This window comes from Heterodontus francisci, chromosome 31 (genome assembly GCF_036365525.1).
Source record: "Heterodontus francisci isolate sHetFra1 chromosome 31, sHetFra1.hap1, whole genome shotgun sequence".
In the NCBI taxonomy this organism is placed as follows: Eukaryota; Metazoa; Chordata; class Chondrichthyes; order Heterodontiformes; family Heterodontidae; genus Heterodontus; species Heterodontus francisci.
In genome coordinates, this window is record NC_090401.1 from 11426323 (window position 1) to 11445525 (window position 19203).

The 19203-nt window shown below is 50.5% G+C and overlaps 1 protein-coding gene across 1 annotated transcript in view; it reads left to right on the forward strand.

Moving 5' to 3' along the window:
- Positions 1–19203, forward strand: part of col9a2 (procollagen, type IX, alpha 2) — a 159022-nt gene that overhangs the window by 72210 nt on the left and 67609 nt on the right. The window contains exons 8-11 of the mRNA XM_068011034.1: positions 14054–14098; positions 16107–16160; positions 16275–16328; positions 19150–19203. Of these exons, the coding sequence (XP_067867135.1) occupies positions 14054–14098; positions 16107–16160; positions 16275–16328; positions 19150–19203 (207 nt within the window). The remainder of the gene's footprint in view (positions 1–14053; positions 14099–16106; positions 16161–16274; positions 16329–19149) is intronic.

Genomic DNA, 19203 nt, shown 5'->3' on the forward strand with positions numbered 1-19203 from the left:
TCAGTACCTTCAGGAGCTGTATCTCAGTGAGAGTCAGTACCTTCAGGAACAGTACCCCAGTGAGAATCAGTACCTTCAGGAACAGTACCCCAGTGAGAGTCAGCACCTTCAGGAAATGTCACCCAGTGAGAGCCAGCTCCATCAGGAGCTGTTCCTCAGTCAGAGTGAGCACCTTCCGGAAGTGTTCCCCAGTGACAGTCAGCACCTTCAGGAAATGTCACCCAGTGAGAGCCAGCACCATCAGGAGCTGTACCACAGTCAGATTGCGCACCTTCAGGAACTATATCCCAGTGAGAGTCAGCACCTCAGGAACTGTATCCCAGTGATTATCAGCACCTCAGGAACTGTACCCCAGTGAGAGTCAGTACCTTCAGGAAATGTACCCGAGTGAGAGTCAGCACCTTCAGGATCTGTATCCTAGTGAGAGTCAGCACCTTCAGGATCTGTATGCCAGTGAGAGTCAGTACCTTCAGGAACTGTACCCCAGTGAGAGACAGTACCTTCAGGAACTGTATCCAAGTGAGAGTCAGCACCTTCAGGAACTGTATCCCAGTGAGAGTCAGTACCTTCAGGAACTGTACCCCAGTGAGAGTCAGTACCTTCAGGAACTGTACCCCAGTGAGAGACAGTACCTTCAGGAACTGTATCCAAGTGAGAGTCAGCACCTTCAGGAACTGTATCCCAGTGAGAGTCGGTACCTTCAGGAACTGTACCCCAGTGAGAGTCAGTACCTTCAGGAACTGTACCCCAGTGAGAGCCAGCACCATCAGGAGCTGTACCGCAGTCAGAGTGAGCACCTTCAGGAACTGTTCCCCAGTGAGAGACAGTACCTTCAGGAACTGTTTCCAAGTGAGAGTCAGCACCTTCAGGAACTGTACCCCAGTGAGAGTCAGTCCCTTCAGGAACTGTATCCATGTGAGAGTCAGCACCTTCAGGAACTGGACCCCAGTGAGAGTCAGTACCATCAGGAACTCTACCCCAGTGAGAGTCAGTACCTTCAGGAACTGTATCCAAGTGAGAGTCAGCACCTTCAGGAACTGTACCCCAGTGAGAGTCAGTCCCTTCAGGAACTGTATCCAAGTGAGAGTCAGTCCCTTCAGGAACTGTACCCCAGTGACAGTCAGTCCCTTCAGCTAATGTCACCCAGTGAGAGCCAGCTCCATCAGGAGCTGTTCCGCAGTCAGAGTGAGCACCTTCCGGAAGTGTTCCCCAGTGACAGTCAGCACCTTCAGGAAATGTCACCCAGTGAGAGCCAGTACCATCAGGAGCTGTACCACAGTCAGAGTGCGCACCTTCTGGAACTATATCCCAGTGAGAGTCAGCACCTCAGGAACTGCATCCCAGTGCGAGTCAGTACCTTCAGGAACTGTACCCCAGTGAGAGTCAGTCCCTTCAGGAACTGTACCCCAGTGAGAATCAGTACCTTCAGGAACAGTACCCCAGTGAGAGTCAGCATCTTGAGGAATTGTACCCCAGTGAGAGTCAGTCCCTTCAGGAACTGTACCCCAGTGAGAATCAGTACCTTCAGGATCTGTACCCCAGTGAGAGTCAGCACCTTCAGGATCTGTACCCCAGTGAGAGTCACTACCGTCAGCAACTGTATCCCAGTGAGAGACTGCAACTTCCAGAACTGTACCCCAGTGAGAGTCAGCACCTTCAGCTAATGTCACCCAGTGAGAGCCAGCACCATCAGGAGCTGTACCACAGTCAGATTGCGCACCTTCAGGAACTATATCCCAGTGGGAGTCAGCACCTCAGGAACTGTATCCCAGTGATTAAATGCACCTCAGGAACTGTACCCCAGTGAGAGTCAGCACCTTAAGGAAATGTACCCGAGTGAGAGTCAGCACCTTCAGGATCTGTATCCTAGTGAGAGTCAGCACCTTCAGGAACTGTACCCCAGTGAGAGCCAGCACCATCAGGAGCTGTACCGCAGTCAGAGTGAGCACCTTCAGGAACTGTTCCCCAGTGAGAGACAGTACCTTCAGGAACTGTTTCCAAGTGAGAGTCAGCACCTTCAGGAACTGTACCCCAGTGAGAGTCAGTCCCTTCAGGAACTGTATCCATGTGAGAGTCAGCACCTTCAGGAACTGGACCCCAGTGAGAGTCAGTACCATCAGGAACTCTACCCCAGTGAGAGTCAGTACCTTCAGGAACTGTATCCAAGTGAGAGTCAGCACCTTCAGGAACTGTACCCCAGTGAGAGTCAGTCCCTTCAGGAACTGTATCCAAGTGAGAGTCAGTCCCTTCAGGAACTGTACCCCAGTGACAGTCAGTCCCTTCAGCTAATGTCACCCAGTGAGAGCCAGCTCCATCAGGAGCTGTTCCGCAGTCAGAGTGAGCACCTTCCGGAAGTGTTCCCCAGTGACAGTCAGCACCTTCAGGAAATGTCACCCAGTGAGAGCCAGTACCATCAGGAGCTGTACCACAGTCAGAGTGCGCACCTTCTGGAACTATATCCCAGTGAGAGTCAGCACCTCAGGAACTGCATCCCAGTGCGAGTCAGTACCTTCAGGAACTGTACCCCAGTGAGAGTCAGTCCCTTCAGGAACTGTACCCCAGTGAGAATCAGTACCTTCAGGAACAGTACCCCAGTGAGAGTCAGCATCTTGAGGAATTGTACCCCAGTGAGAGTCAGTCCCTTCAGGAACTGTACCCCAGTGAGAATCAGTACCTTCAGGATCTGTACCCCAGTGAGAGTCAGCACCTTCAGGATCTGTACCCCAGTGAGAGTCACTACCGTCAGCAACTGTATCCCAGTGAGAGACTGCAACTTCCAGAACTGTACCCCAGTGAGAGTCAGCACCTTCAGCTAATGTCACCCAGTGAGAGCCAGCACCATCAGGAGCTGTACCACAGTCAGATTGCGCACCTTCAGGAACTATATCCCAGTGGGAGTCAGCACCTCAGGAACTGTATCCCAGTGATTAAATGCACCTCAGGAACTGTACCCCAGTGAGAGTCAGCACCTTAAGGAAATGTACCCGAGTGAGAGTCAGCACCTTCAGGATCTGTATCCTAGTGAGAGTCAGCACCTTCAGGATCTGTATCCCAGTGAGAGTCAGCACCTCAGGAACTGTACTCCAGTGAGAGTCAGTACCTTCAGGAACTGTACCCCAGTGAGAGTCATCACCTTCAGCAAATGTCACCCAGTGAGAGCCAGCACCATCAGGTGCTGTACCGCAGTCAGAGTGAGCACCTTCAGGAACTGTTCCCCAGTGAGAGACAGTACCTTCAGGAACTGTATCCAAGTGAGAGTCAGCACCTTCAGGAACTGTATCCCAGTGAGAGTCAGTACCTTCAGGAACTGTACCCCAGTGAGAGTCAGTATCTTCAGGAACTGTACCCCAGTGAGAGCCAGCACCATCAGGAGCTGTACCGCAGTCAGAGTGAGCACCTTCAGGAACTGTTCCCCAGTGAGAGACAGTACCTTCAGGAACTGTATCCAAGTGAGAGTCAGCACCTTCAGGAACTGTATCCCAGTGAGAGTCAGTACCATCAGGAACTATACCCCAGTGAGAGTCAGTACCTTCAGGAACTGTATCCAGGTGAGAGTCAGCACCTTCAGGAACTGTACCCCAGTGAGAGTCAGTACCTTCAGGAACTGTACCCCAGTGAGAGTCAGTACCTTCAGGAGCTGTATCCCAGTGAGAGTCAGTACCTTCAGGAACAGTACCCCAGTGAGAGTCAGCACCTTCAGGAACTGTACCCCAGTGAGAGTCAGCACCTTCAGGAACTGTACCCCAGTGAGAATCAGTACCTTCAGGAACAGTACCCCAGTGAGAGTCAGCACCTTCAGGAACTGTATCCCAGTGAGAATCAGTACCTTCAGGAACAATACCCCAGTGAGAGTCAGCACCTTCAGGAACTGTACCCCAGTGAGAATCAGTACCTTCAGGAACAGTACCCCAGTGAGAGTCAGCACCTTCAGGCACTGTACCCCAGTGAGAATCAGTACCTTCAGGAACAGTACCCCAGTGAGAGTCAGCATCTTCAGGAATTGTACCCCAGTGAGAGTCAGCACCTTCAGGAACTTTACCCTCGTGAGTGTCAGCACCTTCAGAAACTGTCTTCTAGTGAGAGTCAGCACCTTCAGGAACTGTACCCCAGTGAGAGTCAGTCCCTTCAGGAACTGTATCCAAGTGAGAGTCAGCACCTTCAGGAACTGTATCCCAGTGAGAGTCAGTACCTTCAGGAACTGTACCCCAGTGAGAGACAGTCCCTTCAGGAACTGTATCCAAGTGAGAGTCAGCACCTTCAGGAACTCTACCCCGGTGAGAGTCAGTACCTTCAGGAACTGTACCCCAGTGAGAGTCAGCACCTTCAGCTAATGTCACCCAGTGAGAGCCAGCTCCATCAGGAGCTGTTCCGCAGTCAGAGTGAGCACCTTCCGGAAGTGTTCCCCAGTGACAGTCAGCACCTTCAGGAAATGTCACCCAGTGAGAGCCAGTACCATCAGGAGCTGTACCACAGTCAGAGTGCGCACCTTCAGGAACTATATCCCAGTGAGAGTCAGCACCTCAGGAACTGTATCCCAGTGCGAGTCAGTACCTTCAGGAACTGTACCCCAGTGACAGTCAGTACCTTCAGGAGCTGTATCCCTGTGAGAGTCTGCACCTTCAGGAGCTGTATCCCTGTGAGAGTCTGCACCTTCAGGAACTGTATCCAAGTGAGAGTCTGCACCTTCAGGAACTGGATCCCAGTGAGAGTCGGTACCTTCAGGAACTGTACCCCAGTGAGAGTCAGTCCCTTCAGGAACTGTATCCATCTGAGAGTCAGCACCTTCAGGAACTGGACCCCAGTGAGAGTCAGTACCATCAGGAACTCTACCCCAGTGAGAGTCAGTACCTTCAGGAACTGTACCCCAGTGAGAGTCAGTCCCTTCAGGAACTGTATCCAAGTGAGAGTCAGTCCCTTCAGGAACTGTACCCCAGTGACAGTCAGTCCCTTCAGCTAATGTCACCCAGTGAGAGCCAGCTCCATCAGGAGCTGTTCCGCAGTCAGAGTGAGCACCTTCCGGAAGTGTTCCCCAGTGACAGTCAGCACCTTCAGGAAATGTCACCCAGTGAGAGCCAGTACCATCAGGAGCTGTACCACAGTCAGAGTGCGCACCTTCAGGAACTATATCCCAGTGAGAGTCAGCACCTCAGGAACTGTATCCCAGTGCGAGTCAGTACCTTCAGGAACTGTACCCCAGTGAGAGTCAGTACCTTCAGGAGCTGTATCCCAGTGAGAGTCAGTACCTTCAGGAACAGTACCCCAGTGAGAGTCAGCACCTTCAGGAACTGAACCCCAGTGAGAATCAGTACCTTCAGGAACAATACCCCAGTGAGAGTCAGCACCTTCAGGAACTGTACCCCAGTGAGAATCAGTACCTTCAGGAACAGTACCCCAGTGAGAGTCAGCATCTTCAGGAATTGTACCCCAGTGAGAGTCAGCACCTTCAGGAACTTTACCCTCGTGAGTGTCAGCACCTTCAGAAACTGTCTTCTAGTGAGAGTCAGTACCTTCAGGATCTGCACCCCAGTGAGAGTCAGCACCTTCAGGATCTGTACCCCAGTGAGAGTCACTACCGTCAGCAACTGTATCCCAGTGAGAGACTGCAACTTCCAGAACTGTACCCCAGTGAGAGTCAGCACCTTCAGCTAATGTCATCCAGTGAGAGCCAGCTCCATCAGGAGCTGTTCCGCAGACAGAGGGAGCACCTTCCGCAAGTGATCCCCAGTGACAGTCAGCACCTTCAGGAAATGTCACCCAGTGAGAGTCAGCACCATCAGGAGCTGTACCACAGTCAGATTGCGCACCTTCAGGAACTATATCCCAGTGGGAGTCAGCAGCTCAGGAACTGTATCCCAGTGATTATCAGCACCTCAGGAACTGTACCCCAGTGAGAGTCAGCACCTTAAGGAAATGTACCCGAGTGAGAGTCAGCACCTTCAGGATCTGTATCCCAGTGAGAGTCAGCACCTCAGGAACTGTACTCCAGTGAGAGTCAGTACCTTCAGGAACTGTACCCCAGTGTGAGTCAGCACCTTCAGGAACTGTATCCCAGTGAGAGTCATCACCTTCAGCAAATGTCACCCAGTGAGAGCCAGCACCATCAGGTGCTGTACCGCAGTCAGAGTGAGCACCTTCAGGAACTGTTCCCCAGTGAGAGACAGTACCTTCAGGAACTGTATCCAAGTGAGAGTCAGCACCTTCAGGAACTGTATCCCAGTGAGAGTCAGTACCTTCAGGAACTGTACCCCAGTGAGAGTCAGTATCTTCAGGAACTGTACCCCAGTGAGAGCCAGCACCATCAGGAGCTGTACCGCAGTCAGAGTGAGCACCTTCAGGAACTGTTCCCCAGTGAGAGACAGTACCTTCAGGAACTGTATCCAAGTGAGAGTCAGCACCTTCAGGAACTGTATCCCAGTGAGAGTCAGTACCATCAGGAACTATACCCCAGTGAGAGTCAGTACCTTCAGGAACTGTATCCAAGTGAGAGTCAGCACCTTCAGGAACTGTACCCCAGTGAGAGTCAGTCCCTTCAGGAACTGTATCCAAGTGAGAGTCAGCACCTTCAGGAACTGTATGCCAGTGAGAGTCAGTACCTTCAGGAACTGTACCCCAGTGAGAGACAGTACCTTCAGAAACTGTATCCAAGTGAGAGTCAGCACCTTCAGGATCTGTACCCCAGTGAGAGTCACTACCGTCAGCAACTGTATCCCAGTGAGAGACTGCAACTTCCAGAACTGTACCCCAGTGAGAGTCAGCACCTTCAGCTAATGTCATCCAGTGAGAGCCAGCTCCATCAGGAGCTGTTCCGCAGACAGAGGGAGCACCTTCCGCAAGTGATCCCCAGTGACAGTCAGCACCTTCAGGAAATGTCACCCAGTGAGAGTCAGCACCATCAGGAGCTGTACCACAGTCAGATTGCGCACCTTCAGGAACTATATCCCAGTGGGAGTCAGCACCTCAGGAACTGTATCCCAGTGATTATCAGCACCTCAGGAACTGTACCCCAGTGAGAGTCAGCACCTTAAGGAAATGTACCCGAGTGAGAGTCAGCACCTTCAGGATCTGTATCCCAGTGAGAGTCAGCACCTCAGGAACTGTACTCCAGTGAGAGTCAGTACCTTCAGGAACTGTACCCCAGTGTGAGTCAGCACCTTCAGGAACTGTATCCCAGTGAGAGTCATCACCTTCAGCAAATGTCACCCAGTGAGAGCCAGCACCATCAGGTGCTGTACCGCAGTCAGAGTGAGCACCTTCAGGAACTGTTCCCCAGTGAGAGACAGTACCTTCAGGAACTGTATCCAAGTGAGAGTCAGCACCTTCAGGAACTGTATCCCAGTGAGAGTCAGTACCTTCAGGAACTGTACCCCAGTGAGAGTCAGTATCTTCAGGAACTGTACCCCAGTGAGAGCCAGCACCATCAGGAGCTGTACCGCAGTCAGAGTGAGCACCTTCAGGAACTGTTCCCCAGTGAGAGACAGTACCTTCAGGAACTGTATCCAAGTGAGAGTCAGCACCTTCAGGAACTGTATCCCAGTGAGAGTCAGTACCATCAGGAACTATACCCCAGTGAGAGTCAGTACCTTCAGGAACTGTATCCAAGTGAGAGTCAGCACCTTCAGGAACTGTACCCCAGTGAGAGTCAGTCCCTTCAGGAACTGTATCCAAGTGAGAGTCAGCACCTTCAGGAACTGTATGCCAGTGAGAGTCAGTACCTTCAGGAACTGTACCCCAGTGAGAGACAGTACCTTCAGAAACTGTATCCAAGTGAGAGTCAGCACCTTCAGGAACTGTACCCCAGTGAGAGTCAGTCCCTTCAGGAACTGTATCCAAGTGAGAGTCAGCACCTTCAGGAACTGTATCCCAGTGCGAGTCAGTACCTTCAGGAACTGTACCTCAGTGAGAGTCAGTACCTTCAGGAGCTGTATCTCAGTGAGAGTCAGTACCTTCAGGAACAGTACCCCAGTGAGAGTCAGCACCTTCAGGAACTGTACCCCAGTGAGAATCAGTACCTTCAGGAACAGTACCCCAGTGAGAGTCAGCACCTTCAGGAAATGTCACCCAGTGAGAGCCAGCACCATCAGGAGCTGTACCACAGTCAGAGTGCGCACCTTCAGGAACTGTACCCCAGTGAGAATCAGTACCTTCAGGAACAGTACCCCAGTGAGAGTCAGCACCTTCAGGAAATGTCACCCAGTGAGAGCCAGCACCATCAGGAGCTGTACCACAGTCAGATTGCGCACCTTCAGGAACTATATCCCAGTGAGAGTCAGCACCTCAGGAACTGTATCCCAGTGATTATCAGCACCTCAGGAACTGTACCCCAGTGAGAGTCAGTACCTTCAGGAAATGTACCCGAGTGAGAGTCAGCACCTTCAGGATCTGTATCCTAGTGAGAGTCAGCACCTTCAGGATCTGTATCCTAGTGAGAGTCAGCACCTTCAGGATCTGTATCCAAGTGAGAGTCAGTACCTTCAGGAACTGTACCCAAGTGAGAGGCAGCACCTTCAGCAACTGTACCCCAATGAGAGTCAGCACCTTCAGGAACTGTATCCCAGTGATAGTCAGCACCTTCAGGAACTGTACCCCAGAGAGAGTCAGTACCTTCAGGAACTTTACCCCAGTGAGAGGCAGCACCTTCAGGAACTGTACCCCAGTGAGAGTCAGTCCCTTCAGGAACTGTATCCAAGTGAGAGTCAGCACCTTCAGGAACTGTACCCCAGTGAGAGTCAGTACCTTCAGGAACTGTACCCCAGTGAGAGTCAGCACCTTCAGCTAATGTCACCCAGTGAGAGCCAGCTCCATCAGGAGCTGTTCCGCAGTCAGAGTGAGCACCTTCCGGAAGTGTTCCCCAGTGACAGTCAGCACCTTCAGGAAATGTCACCCAGTGAGAGCCAGTACCATCAGGAGCTGTACCACAGTCAGAGTGCGCACCTTCAGGAACTATATCCCAGTGAGAGTCAGCACCTCAGGAACTGTATCCCAGTGCGAGTCAGTACCTTCAGGAACTGTACCTCAGTGAGAGTCAGTACCTTCAGGAGCTGTATCTCAGTGAGAGTCAGTACCTTCAGGAACAGTACCCCAGTGAGAGTCAGCACCTTCAGGAACTGTACCCCAGTGAGAATCAGTACCTTCAGGAACAGTACCCCAGTGAGAGTCAGCACCTTCAGGAAATGTCACCCAGTGAGAGCCAGCTCCATCAGGAGCTGTTCCTCAGTCAGAGTGAGCACCTTCCGGAAGTGTTCCCCAGTGACAGTCAGCACCTTCAGGAAATGTCACCCAGTGAGAGCCAGCACCATCAGGAGCTGTACCACAGTCAGATTGCGCACCTTCAGGAACTATATCCCAGTGAGAGTCAGCACCTCAGGAACTGTATCCCAGTGATTATCAGCACCTCAGGAACTGTACCCCAGTGAGAGTCAGTACCTTCAGGAAATGTACCCGAGTGAGAGTCAGCACCTTCAGGATCTGTATCCTAGTGAGAGTCAGCACCTTCAGGATCTGTATCCAAGTGAGAGTCAGTACCTTCAGGAACTGTACCCCAGTGAGATTCAGCACCTTCAGGAACTGTACCCCAGTGAGAGGCAGCACCTTCAGGAACTGTACCCCAATGAGAGTCAGCACCTTCAGGAACTGTATCCCAGTGATAGTCAGCACCTTCAGGAACTGTACCCCAGAGAGAGTCAGTACCTTCAGGAACTTTACCCCAGTGAGAGGCAGCACCTTCAGGAACTGTCCCCCAGTGAGAGTCAGCACCTTCAGGAACTGTACCCCAGTGCGAGTCAGTACCTTCAGGAACTGTACCCCAGTGAGAGTCAGGCCGTTCAGGAGCTGTATCCCTGTGAGAGTCTGCACCTTCAGGAACTGTATCACAGTGAGAGTCTGCACCTTCAGGAACTGGACCCCAGTGGGAGTCAGCACCTTCAGGAACTGTATCACAGTGAGAGTCACTACTGTCAGGAACTGTATCCCAGTGAGAGTCATCACCTTCAGCAAATGTCACCCAGTGAGAGCCAGCACCATCAGGTGCTGTACCGCAGTCAGAGTGAGCACCTTCAGGAACTGTTCCCCAGTGAGAGACAGTACCTTCAGGAACTGTATCCAAGTGAGAGTCAGCACCTTCAGGAACTGTACCCCAGTGAGATTCAGTCCCTTCAGGAACTGTATCCAAGTGAGAGTCAGCACCTTCAGGAACTGTATCCCAGTGAGAGTCTGTACCTTCAGGAACTGTACCCCAGTGAGAGTCAGTACCTTCAGGAACTGTACCCCAATGAGAGCCAGCACCATCAGGAGCTGTACCGCAGTCAGAGTGAGCACCTTCAGGAACTGTTCCCCAGTGAGAGACAGTACCTTCAGGAACTGTATCCAAGTGAGAGTCAGCACCTTCAGGAACTGTACCCCAGTGAGAGTCAGTCCCTTCAGGAACTGTATCCAAGTGAGAGTCAGCACCTTCAGGAACTGTACCCCAGTGAGAGTCAGTACCATCAGGAACTCTACCCCAGTGAGAGTCAGTACCTTCAGGAACTGTATCCAAGTGAGAGTCAGCACCTTCAGGAACTGTACCCCAGTGAGAGTCAGTACCTTCAGGAACTGTACCCCAGTGAGAGTCAGCACCTTCAGCTAATGTCACCCAGTGAGAGCCAGCTCCATCAGGAGCTGTTCCGCAGTCAGAGTGAGCACCTTCCGGAAGTGTTCCCCAGTGACAGTCAGCACCTTCAGGAAATGTCACCCAGTGAGAGCCAGTACCATCAGGAGCTGTACCACAGTCAGAGTGCGCACCTTCAGGAACTATATCCCAGTGAGAGTCAGCACCTCAGGAACTGTATCCCAGTGCGAGTCAGTACCTTCAGGAACTGTACCCCAGTGAGAGTCAGTACCTTCAGGAGCTGTATCCCTGTGAGAGTCTGCACCTTCAGGAACTGTATCCCAGTGAGAGTCTGCACCTTCAGGAACTGTATCCCAGTGATAGTCAGCACCTTCAGGAACTGTACCCCAGAGAGAGTCAGTACCTTCAGGAACTTTACCCCAGTGAGAGGCAGCACCTTCAGGAACTGTCCCCCAGTGAGAGTCAGCACCTTCAGGAACTGTACCCCAGTGCGATTCAGTACCTTCAGGAACTGTACCCCAGTGAGAGTCAGGCCGTTCAGGAGCTGTATCCCTGTGAGAGTCTGCACCTTCAGGAACTGTATCCCAGTGAGAATCTGCACCTTCAGGAACTGGACCCCAGTGGGAGTCAGCACCTTCAGGAACTGTATCACAGTGAGAGTCACTACTGTCAGGAACTGTATCCCAGTGAGAGTCATCACCTTCAGCAAATGTCACCCAGTGAGAGCCAGCACCATCAGGTGCTGTACCGCAGTCAGAGTTAGCACCTTCAGGAACTGTTCCCCAGTGAGAGACAGTACCTTCAGGAACTGTATCCAAGTGAGAGTCAGCACCTTCAGGAACTGTACCCCAGTGAGATTCAGTCCCTTCAGGAACTGTATCCAAGTGAGAGTCAGCACCTTCAGGAACTGTATCCCAGTGAGAGTCTGTACCTTCAGGAACTGTACCCCAGTGAGAGTCAGTACCTTCAGGAACTGTACCCCAATGAGAGCCAGCACCATCAGGAGCTGTACCGCAGTCAGAGTGAGCACCTTCAGGAACTGTTCCCCAGTGAGAGACAGTACCTTCAGGAACTGTATCCAAGTGAGAGTCAGCACCTTCAGGAACTGTACCCCAGTGAGAGTCAGTCCCTTCAGGAACTGTATCCAAGTGAGAGTCAGCACCTTCAGGAACTGTACCCCAGTGAGAGTCAGTACCATCAGGAACTCTACCCCAGTGAGAGTCAGTACCTTCAGGAACTGTATCCAAGTGAGAGTCAGCACCTTCAGGAACTGTACCCCAGTGAGAGTCAGTACCTTCAGGAACTGTACCCCAGTGAGAGTCAGCACCTTCAGCTAATGTCACCCAGTGAGAGCCAGCTCCATCAGGAGCTGTTCCGCAGTCAGAGTGAGCACCTTCCGGAAGTGTTCCCCAGTGACAGTCAGCACCTTCAGGAAATGTCACCCAGTGAGAGCCAGTACCATCAGGAGCTGTACCACAGTCAGAGTGCGCACCTTCAGGAACTATATCCCAGTGAGAGTCAGCACCTCAGGAACTGTATCCCAGTGCGAGTCAGTACCTTCAGGAACTGTACCCCAGTGAGAGTCAGTACCTTCAGGAGCTGTATCCCTGTGAGAGTCTGCACCTTCAGGAACTGTATCCCAGTGAGAGTCTGCTCCTTCAGGAACTGTACCCCAGTAGGAGTCAGCACCATCAGGATCTGTATCCCAGTGAGAGTCAGCACCTTCAGGAACTGTACCCCAGTGAGAGTCAGCACCTTCAGGAACTGTATCCCAGTGAGAGTCAGCACCTTCTGGAACTGTATCCCAGTGAGAGTCAGCACCTTCAGGAACTGTATCCCAGTGAGAGTCAGCACCATCAGGATCTGTATCCCAGTGAGAGTCAGCACCTTCAGGAACTGTATCCCAGTGAGAGTCAGCACCTTCAGGAACTGTATCCCAGTGAGAGTCAGCACCATCAGGATCTGTATCCCAGTGAGAGTCAGCACCTTCAGGAACTGTATCCCAGTGAGAGTCAGCTCCGTCAGGAACTGTTATCGAGTCAGAGTCTGTACCTTCAGGAACTGTACCCAATGAGTCAGCACCTTCTGGAAATGTCACCCAGTGAGTGTCAGCACCTTCAGGAACTGTACCGCAGTCAGAGTCTGCACCTTCAGGAACTGTACCCCAGTGAGAGTCAGCAACCTCAGGGACTGTTTCACATTGAGAGTCAGCACCTTCAGGATCTGTATCGAAGTGAGAGTCCGCACCTTCAGGAACCTTACCCTCGTGAGTGTCTCACCTTCAGGAACTGTTTCCCATTGAGAGTCAGCACCTTCAGTATCTGTATCCCAGTGGGAGTCAGCACCATCAGGAACTTTACCCCAGTGAGAGGCAGCACCTTCAGTATCTGTATCCCAGTGGGAGTCAGCACCATCAGGAACTTTACCCCAGTGAGAGGCAGCACCTTCAGTATCTGTACCCCAGAGAGAGTCAGCACCTTCAGGAACTGTCCCCCAGTGAGAGTCAGCACCTTCAGTATCTGTATCCCAGTGGGAGTCAGCACCATCAGGAACTTTACCCCAGTGAGAGGCAGCACCTTCAGTAACTGTCCCCCAGTGAGAGTCAGCACCTTCAGGAACTTTACCCCAGTGAGAGTCAGTACCTTCAGGAACTGTACCCCAGTGAGAGTCAGTACCTTCAGGAGCTGTACCCCAGTGAGAGTCAGCACCTTCAGGAACTGTATCCCAGTGAGAGTCTGCACTTTCAGGAATTGTACCCCAGTGGGAGTCAGCACCATCAGGAACTGTATCCCAGTGAGAGTCTGCACTTTCAGGAACTGTACCCCATTGAGAGTCAGAGCCTTCAGGAACTGTACCCCAGTGAGAGTCTGCACCTTCAGGAACTGTATCCCAGTGAGAGTCTGCACTTTCAGGAACTGTACCCCAGTGAGAGTCAGAGCCTTCAGGAACTCTCCCCCAGTGACAGTAAGCACCTTCAGGAACTGTCCCCCAGTGAGAGTCAGCACCTTTACGAACTGTCCCCCAGTGAGAGTCAGCACTTTCAGGAACTGTACCCCAGAGAGAGTCAGCACCTTCAGGAACTGTCCCCCAGTGAGAGTCAGCACCTTCAGGAACTGTCCCCCAGTGAGAGTCAACACCATCTGGAGCTGTACCCCAGTGAGTGTCAGCACCATCAGTTACTGTATCCCAGTGAGATTCAGCACCTCCAGGAACTGTATCCGAGTCAGAGTCTGTACCTTCAGGAAGTGTACCCCAGTGAGAGTCAGCACCTTCTGGAAATGTCACCCAGTGAGAGTCAGCACCTTCAGGCACTGCACCCTAATGAGAATTATTACCTTCAGGAGAGGAAAGGAAAAGAGACCGAAAATAAAATATATAACTGGTGCTTTTTTCTCTAACAGTGATCTATTCATCGAGCAGAAAGCTAATGGATTCTAATTGCTTTGACAGGGTTTATCAGGACAACCGGGTCAGAAGGGAGCTGCTGGTTCTCAGGTAACAGAACATTCCTCCAAACATTCAGTTTAAAATACTTCAGAGAAATGTCGCTTTCAGTTGCAGTAGGACATGCCTTTTAATATAAAATAAAAACAAGAAATGCTGGAATCACTCAGCAGGTCTGGCAGCATCTGTGGAAAGAGAAGCAGAGTCAACGTTTCGGCTCAGTGACCCTTCTGGTTAGTGATCTAACTTCTTGCGAACGGGATGAACGGTTTCCACTCTGAGGGTCTCAGGGAACAAAGGTCCATGGTGTGTGAAAAGGAGGCTTCACTGAACTACAGTATATATCTCACCCTTCTGATTTCAAGTTAATCCAGCCAAATACCTCTGTCAGATGAATTTCAGAATTGGATTTAAATCCGGAAATAGTACTATTGGTTTTGCCTTCTTCGTGCAGACTGCACTCAACCTGCCCTTCATACCAGGGGTAATTCACCCCAGAGCCCACCATTTGTTACCTGTGTCACGTTCTGAGGTTTCAGGCTAGGAGTGGGGAGGCGGTAGCAAACACAGGGGCAGGAGAGACTGGGGATGCAGCTACTGATGCACACCAACTCCTAGAATCTTAGGGCTGGATTTTATAGGGTCCTCAACATCAGGATCCGTGGCCGGGTGGGGGTGGCATGAAGATTGCCCCAGATGTGGCCCGCCACAGACCTTGACACCGGCAGGGCCTGTCCTGATCTAGTCGGTGGTGGCAAGGCTTTGTGGCGGCCCCCCAGCCTCTCTGCGATGGGACTTCACTTTAAATTTGTAAAATAAATGAACCTACCTGCATTAATGAATTTCCTGTCACTTCCTGATGTGCTGTCACGATCTTCATCCTGGCGGCCGGCAGTGACATCCTTTCGGATCCCTGTCTGGGGAAACGGGGCGTGACACCTGTGGAGAGGGGAGGAGGAGGTACATTTATCAGTGCGAGAGTGGGAGAGCGGGGTCAGACTTACTTGATTCGTCTAGGGGGTGATGGGAAAAGGTTCTGAACTTTGCGGGGAGGGGGCGAAGATCGTATATTCAAGGTAAGTATTTCGGGGGGAGGGGGAAGGGACAGGAATGACATGTAATGCTGTTGAGGGGGTGGGAGAGGGGCTGGGAATATCTCTGCAATCATTTTTAATAAGTTCACATGCACTGTCCTTTTAATAAGCCCTTTAAAAATGGCGCCGGCACCACCCCCTCCACGTCATTACGGGGGCAATCCACCCCAGAGTAAACCCATGCGGGCCACCATCTTTTACAGCTCCTGTCATACTCGGTGACGGCAACATAGAATCCAGTCCATACTGTGCAGCAGGAGGCCATTCAGCCCATCATGCCTATTCTGACTCTGTGAAAGAGTTGTCCAATTGGTGCCACTCCCCTGCTCTATCTATGGAGCCCTGCAGATTTTGCCTTTTCAGGCATATATTCAATTCCAAAAAGCAGCTGTCAGCATTTACCATTAGCTTAAATCATTTTCTCCCTTTCTGAATAGCTGACTGATTAAACTCAGGATTTTATGATTCTGGATGGTTGACCTAGAGCGATCAAATCTGCTCTGGCTAATTTCGCCTGCTTATTTGATCAGAGTTCAGAGGACAGTGTAAAAAAAAGTCTGAAGGACAAAATGTGAAAAAGGACATTATCTGGAATTTTAAAATTTATAAACACTCTCCCTGTACCACACAGCCCGACAGTAAGAGACTCTGCAGACTAACAGCAGCCTTTACAGACTCTAATATACCCAGGGATCAGCAGAGGCACCCTTTGGGCCAATTACAAGCCTCAAAGTCATTCTCAAACTAGAATAGATCTGGCATGGATTTAGTGAGATTTCTCCCAAGTGGAATTTTTGCCAGAGAGTGACATCACGTTAATTACGCACTAAACAATCACGGGTTAGGAAAGTTATAAAGTATCCCTATTGCAAGTTGTTGTTGTCTCCATATCCCTGTCTGGGGCTTTGTTTCCATTTAACAACCTTTTCTCCTACCTCACTAACTGATGGTGTTTTTCACAATAGGGTGAAAGTGGCTTACAGGGAATGACTGGTCCTCCTGGCCCTCGAGGTCAAATTGTAAGGAAAATGCATCAATTTATTTAATCTTATTACTACTTTTTCTACAAAATTAACATTCTGTAAAATTCCAAAAAGGATGGAAAGACTAACTATCTGTTGTGGTGTTGACAGGGTGAGCGTGGACCTCAGGGGGAGATCGGCCCACCAGGACCCATGGGTCTGAAGGTGAGTCATATGCAAAGTCACAATTAATGCAAGAAGGCTTTCAAATGCTAGCCAGTGCTGTGGTTGCTTTGGGAAACCTTCACAAGCAGGTCCATGGGAGTTTACGGTGCTGTCACCTTATAACCTACCAGCCTTGTGCACCAACCCCACCACCCTGCACCCACCATGTTGGACTCCAACAACCACCTAAAGTTTGTTTTGAACATCTATTGAAGTGATAGTGCGGCCCTCACTGCACGTATACACACACCCCCCCACCTCCAGAATTAGGTGCGTTGGTGAGGTTGAGAGATAGGGTGGGGAGGTGGGCTAAAGGATATCATTTGTAGGTGAGGCTGAGAGATATGGTGAGTGGTTGAGGTTGAGTGATACGGTGGGTGGGGTTGAGGGATATGGTGGGTAGGGCTGAGGGATATGGTAGATGGGTGGAGTTAAGGGATATGGTGGGTAGGGTTGAGGGATATCGTGGATGAGGTTGATCGATATGGTGGATTAGGTTGAGACAATATGATGTCTGGGGTCGAAGGATATAGTGAGTGGGGTTGGGGAATATTGTGGGCAAGGTTGGGGGATGTGCTGGGTGGGGTTAAGGGATACAGTAGGTGGGGCTGATCGATATGGTAGAGGGGGCTGAGGGATATGGTGATTTGGTGAGGATGAGGGTGTAAGAGGTTCTGTCCCATACCCCCTTATTACAGTTCTTGGACTTTGGGAATTACAAGAGCAAAATTGCACACAACACAGGGTTAGGCTGAACCACAAATTTGCTTAATTAAAAAAAAACCCTCCTAACACCCTTTTACAAAGACCTCTAAACTAATTTAAAGGACACCACATGACACTTTGATTGGTTAGTCCAATTTAAATCCCTCTACGATTTAACCTCGGCGCTCACCCAAACACACAAGTCACCCTGACTTTTCGAAAAAAACCACAGGCAAAACCCTACGGTTCTGCCCCAAATTCACTCATTTCAAAACCCAAACCCTCCCAGAATTTGGTTGCTACACTTAAAACTATTTTACAACTCAGCCTCAAATACCCCTTGGATTTGGCTGATAACTTACAATCCTCCACACAGTTGGTTCTTCCGGTGAGAATTTGTAGGTCCATGAGCCAGGTAGACCGTTCCTGACCCTCCTTCTCGACTGCAGTCCCCACAGTACAAACCCCTTCAAGATTTGACTGAAAAACCTTCAATCACCCACACGGCTGGTCATTACCAATGTTGATTGTAGGCCTGGACCTGAGATGACCAGTCCACGTCCTTCTTCACATAACTGCAGTGCCAAACCCTTCGATCTTGTCCTTTTTTATGATGATCCTTATTGAAATATTTTGAACACATTTCCTGAAGCCATCCTGCTGGATGGTCAGCACTTAGCACCTTTTAATCTCTTTCCTCTGTTACCTGCCTGGCCCAGACAGATCCATTTAGTGCTGATGTGATTTCCCTGACCGAGAAAAATGAACTCCACCAAGGTGAGGTAACCCAGGATCCAAAGCTCATATCCATGAAAGAGGTTTCTCTCCTGTCTTGACAGGAGTGAATGATGTGCTCTGGGGCCGGTTAGTTGTAACAATGGCCTCCCCGATTACTTAACATGATGGCAGTTATCCTGTGTCACTGTTATGATAATGTCCCAAAATCCAGTCCTTTAACAGTATCAGTTCTGTTGTGATGTTGGGATGTTTGAAATTTGACTAATCGAATGCAGCCTGCCTCTGTGTGCTTTGTTTTGAGGTTTGGCTCTTATTCACAGTACTAGTGTCCGTGGGGGTTGGGGTTCCTTCCCCATACTCCACAAAGTCCAGTTTTAAAGTCCAGTTTGGAGGGGCGGGGGGGAGGAATTCCGATCCCACAAGGGATGTGCTGGGTGGGGTTGAGGAATACGGCATGGGTGGGGGGGGGGGGGTTGTGGGTGGGGCTGATAAATCTCACTCCTGCCATTGGTCACCCAACACGTCCATCCTCCCGACACTCAGCTTTTCCATGCCATTGGAAAGCGAAGATACTCCTTACCTGATTGGATGATTGTTTACTGTCCGTCAAGCTGCTTTTTTTCCCCCATCTCCGATATTTTAAAAATTCCCCAGTAATTTCTCAGCTTGCAGCTGAGTCTTTGGAGATTGATGGTTAATTTCTGGAAACTCCAGATCAATCCGGGAAGGTCAGCGACTCTAACTGCAGGGTAATTATCGAATGTTTTACTGATTGTATGAAGCATGTGTTGCTTCTGGCTTGGCTGTTGCAGAACGACTCACAACCCGTATACTGCACTGTGGCATTTGCATCCATGTGCAGCTAGTAAATTGCACAGTGGGATATGTGTACGCGCACTGTGATAGAGTGCTAATGTGGGGTTCTGGTGATGAACTTCCCTTTGATGCAAACTCTGCTCCAACAATGGTTTGTGACAGAGAATAAAAAAAAAAAATTCTTCTAACCTTTCCTGTAATTCTTTCCCTCATTATCCAAATTGCTGCCCTCTTATTACATCTCGGTGACCAGGGAAAATCTGTCGTCCCTTTTCTTATAAAGATCCTTCATGAAGATCTCAATTAGGTCACCTCAGCTGTGCTGTTAAACACCAGAAGGTGCGTCACTGGTATAGGTTCTGTTGCCATTAACATCACATCACTGGAACTCAACAAGGTAACAAATGTCCTTTGGTGCATTTCTGGCAATGCGGAAATCTCTGATTCATGGTTTTGAAGTGACAGTGGATTACCCTTGGCCATGGGACCTCTTTGTCGTGAGATGATTTGTTAGTCCTGCAAATACTGCAGCATCACATTAACTTTGTTTCTCTCTCTCTAGGGTGACAGAGGAATGGCTGGTGGAACTGGTCCTCCAGGACCCAGAGGCAAGGCT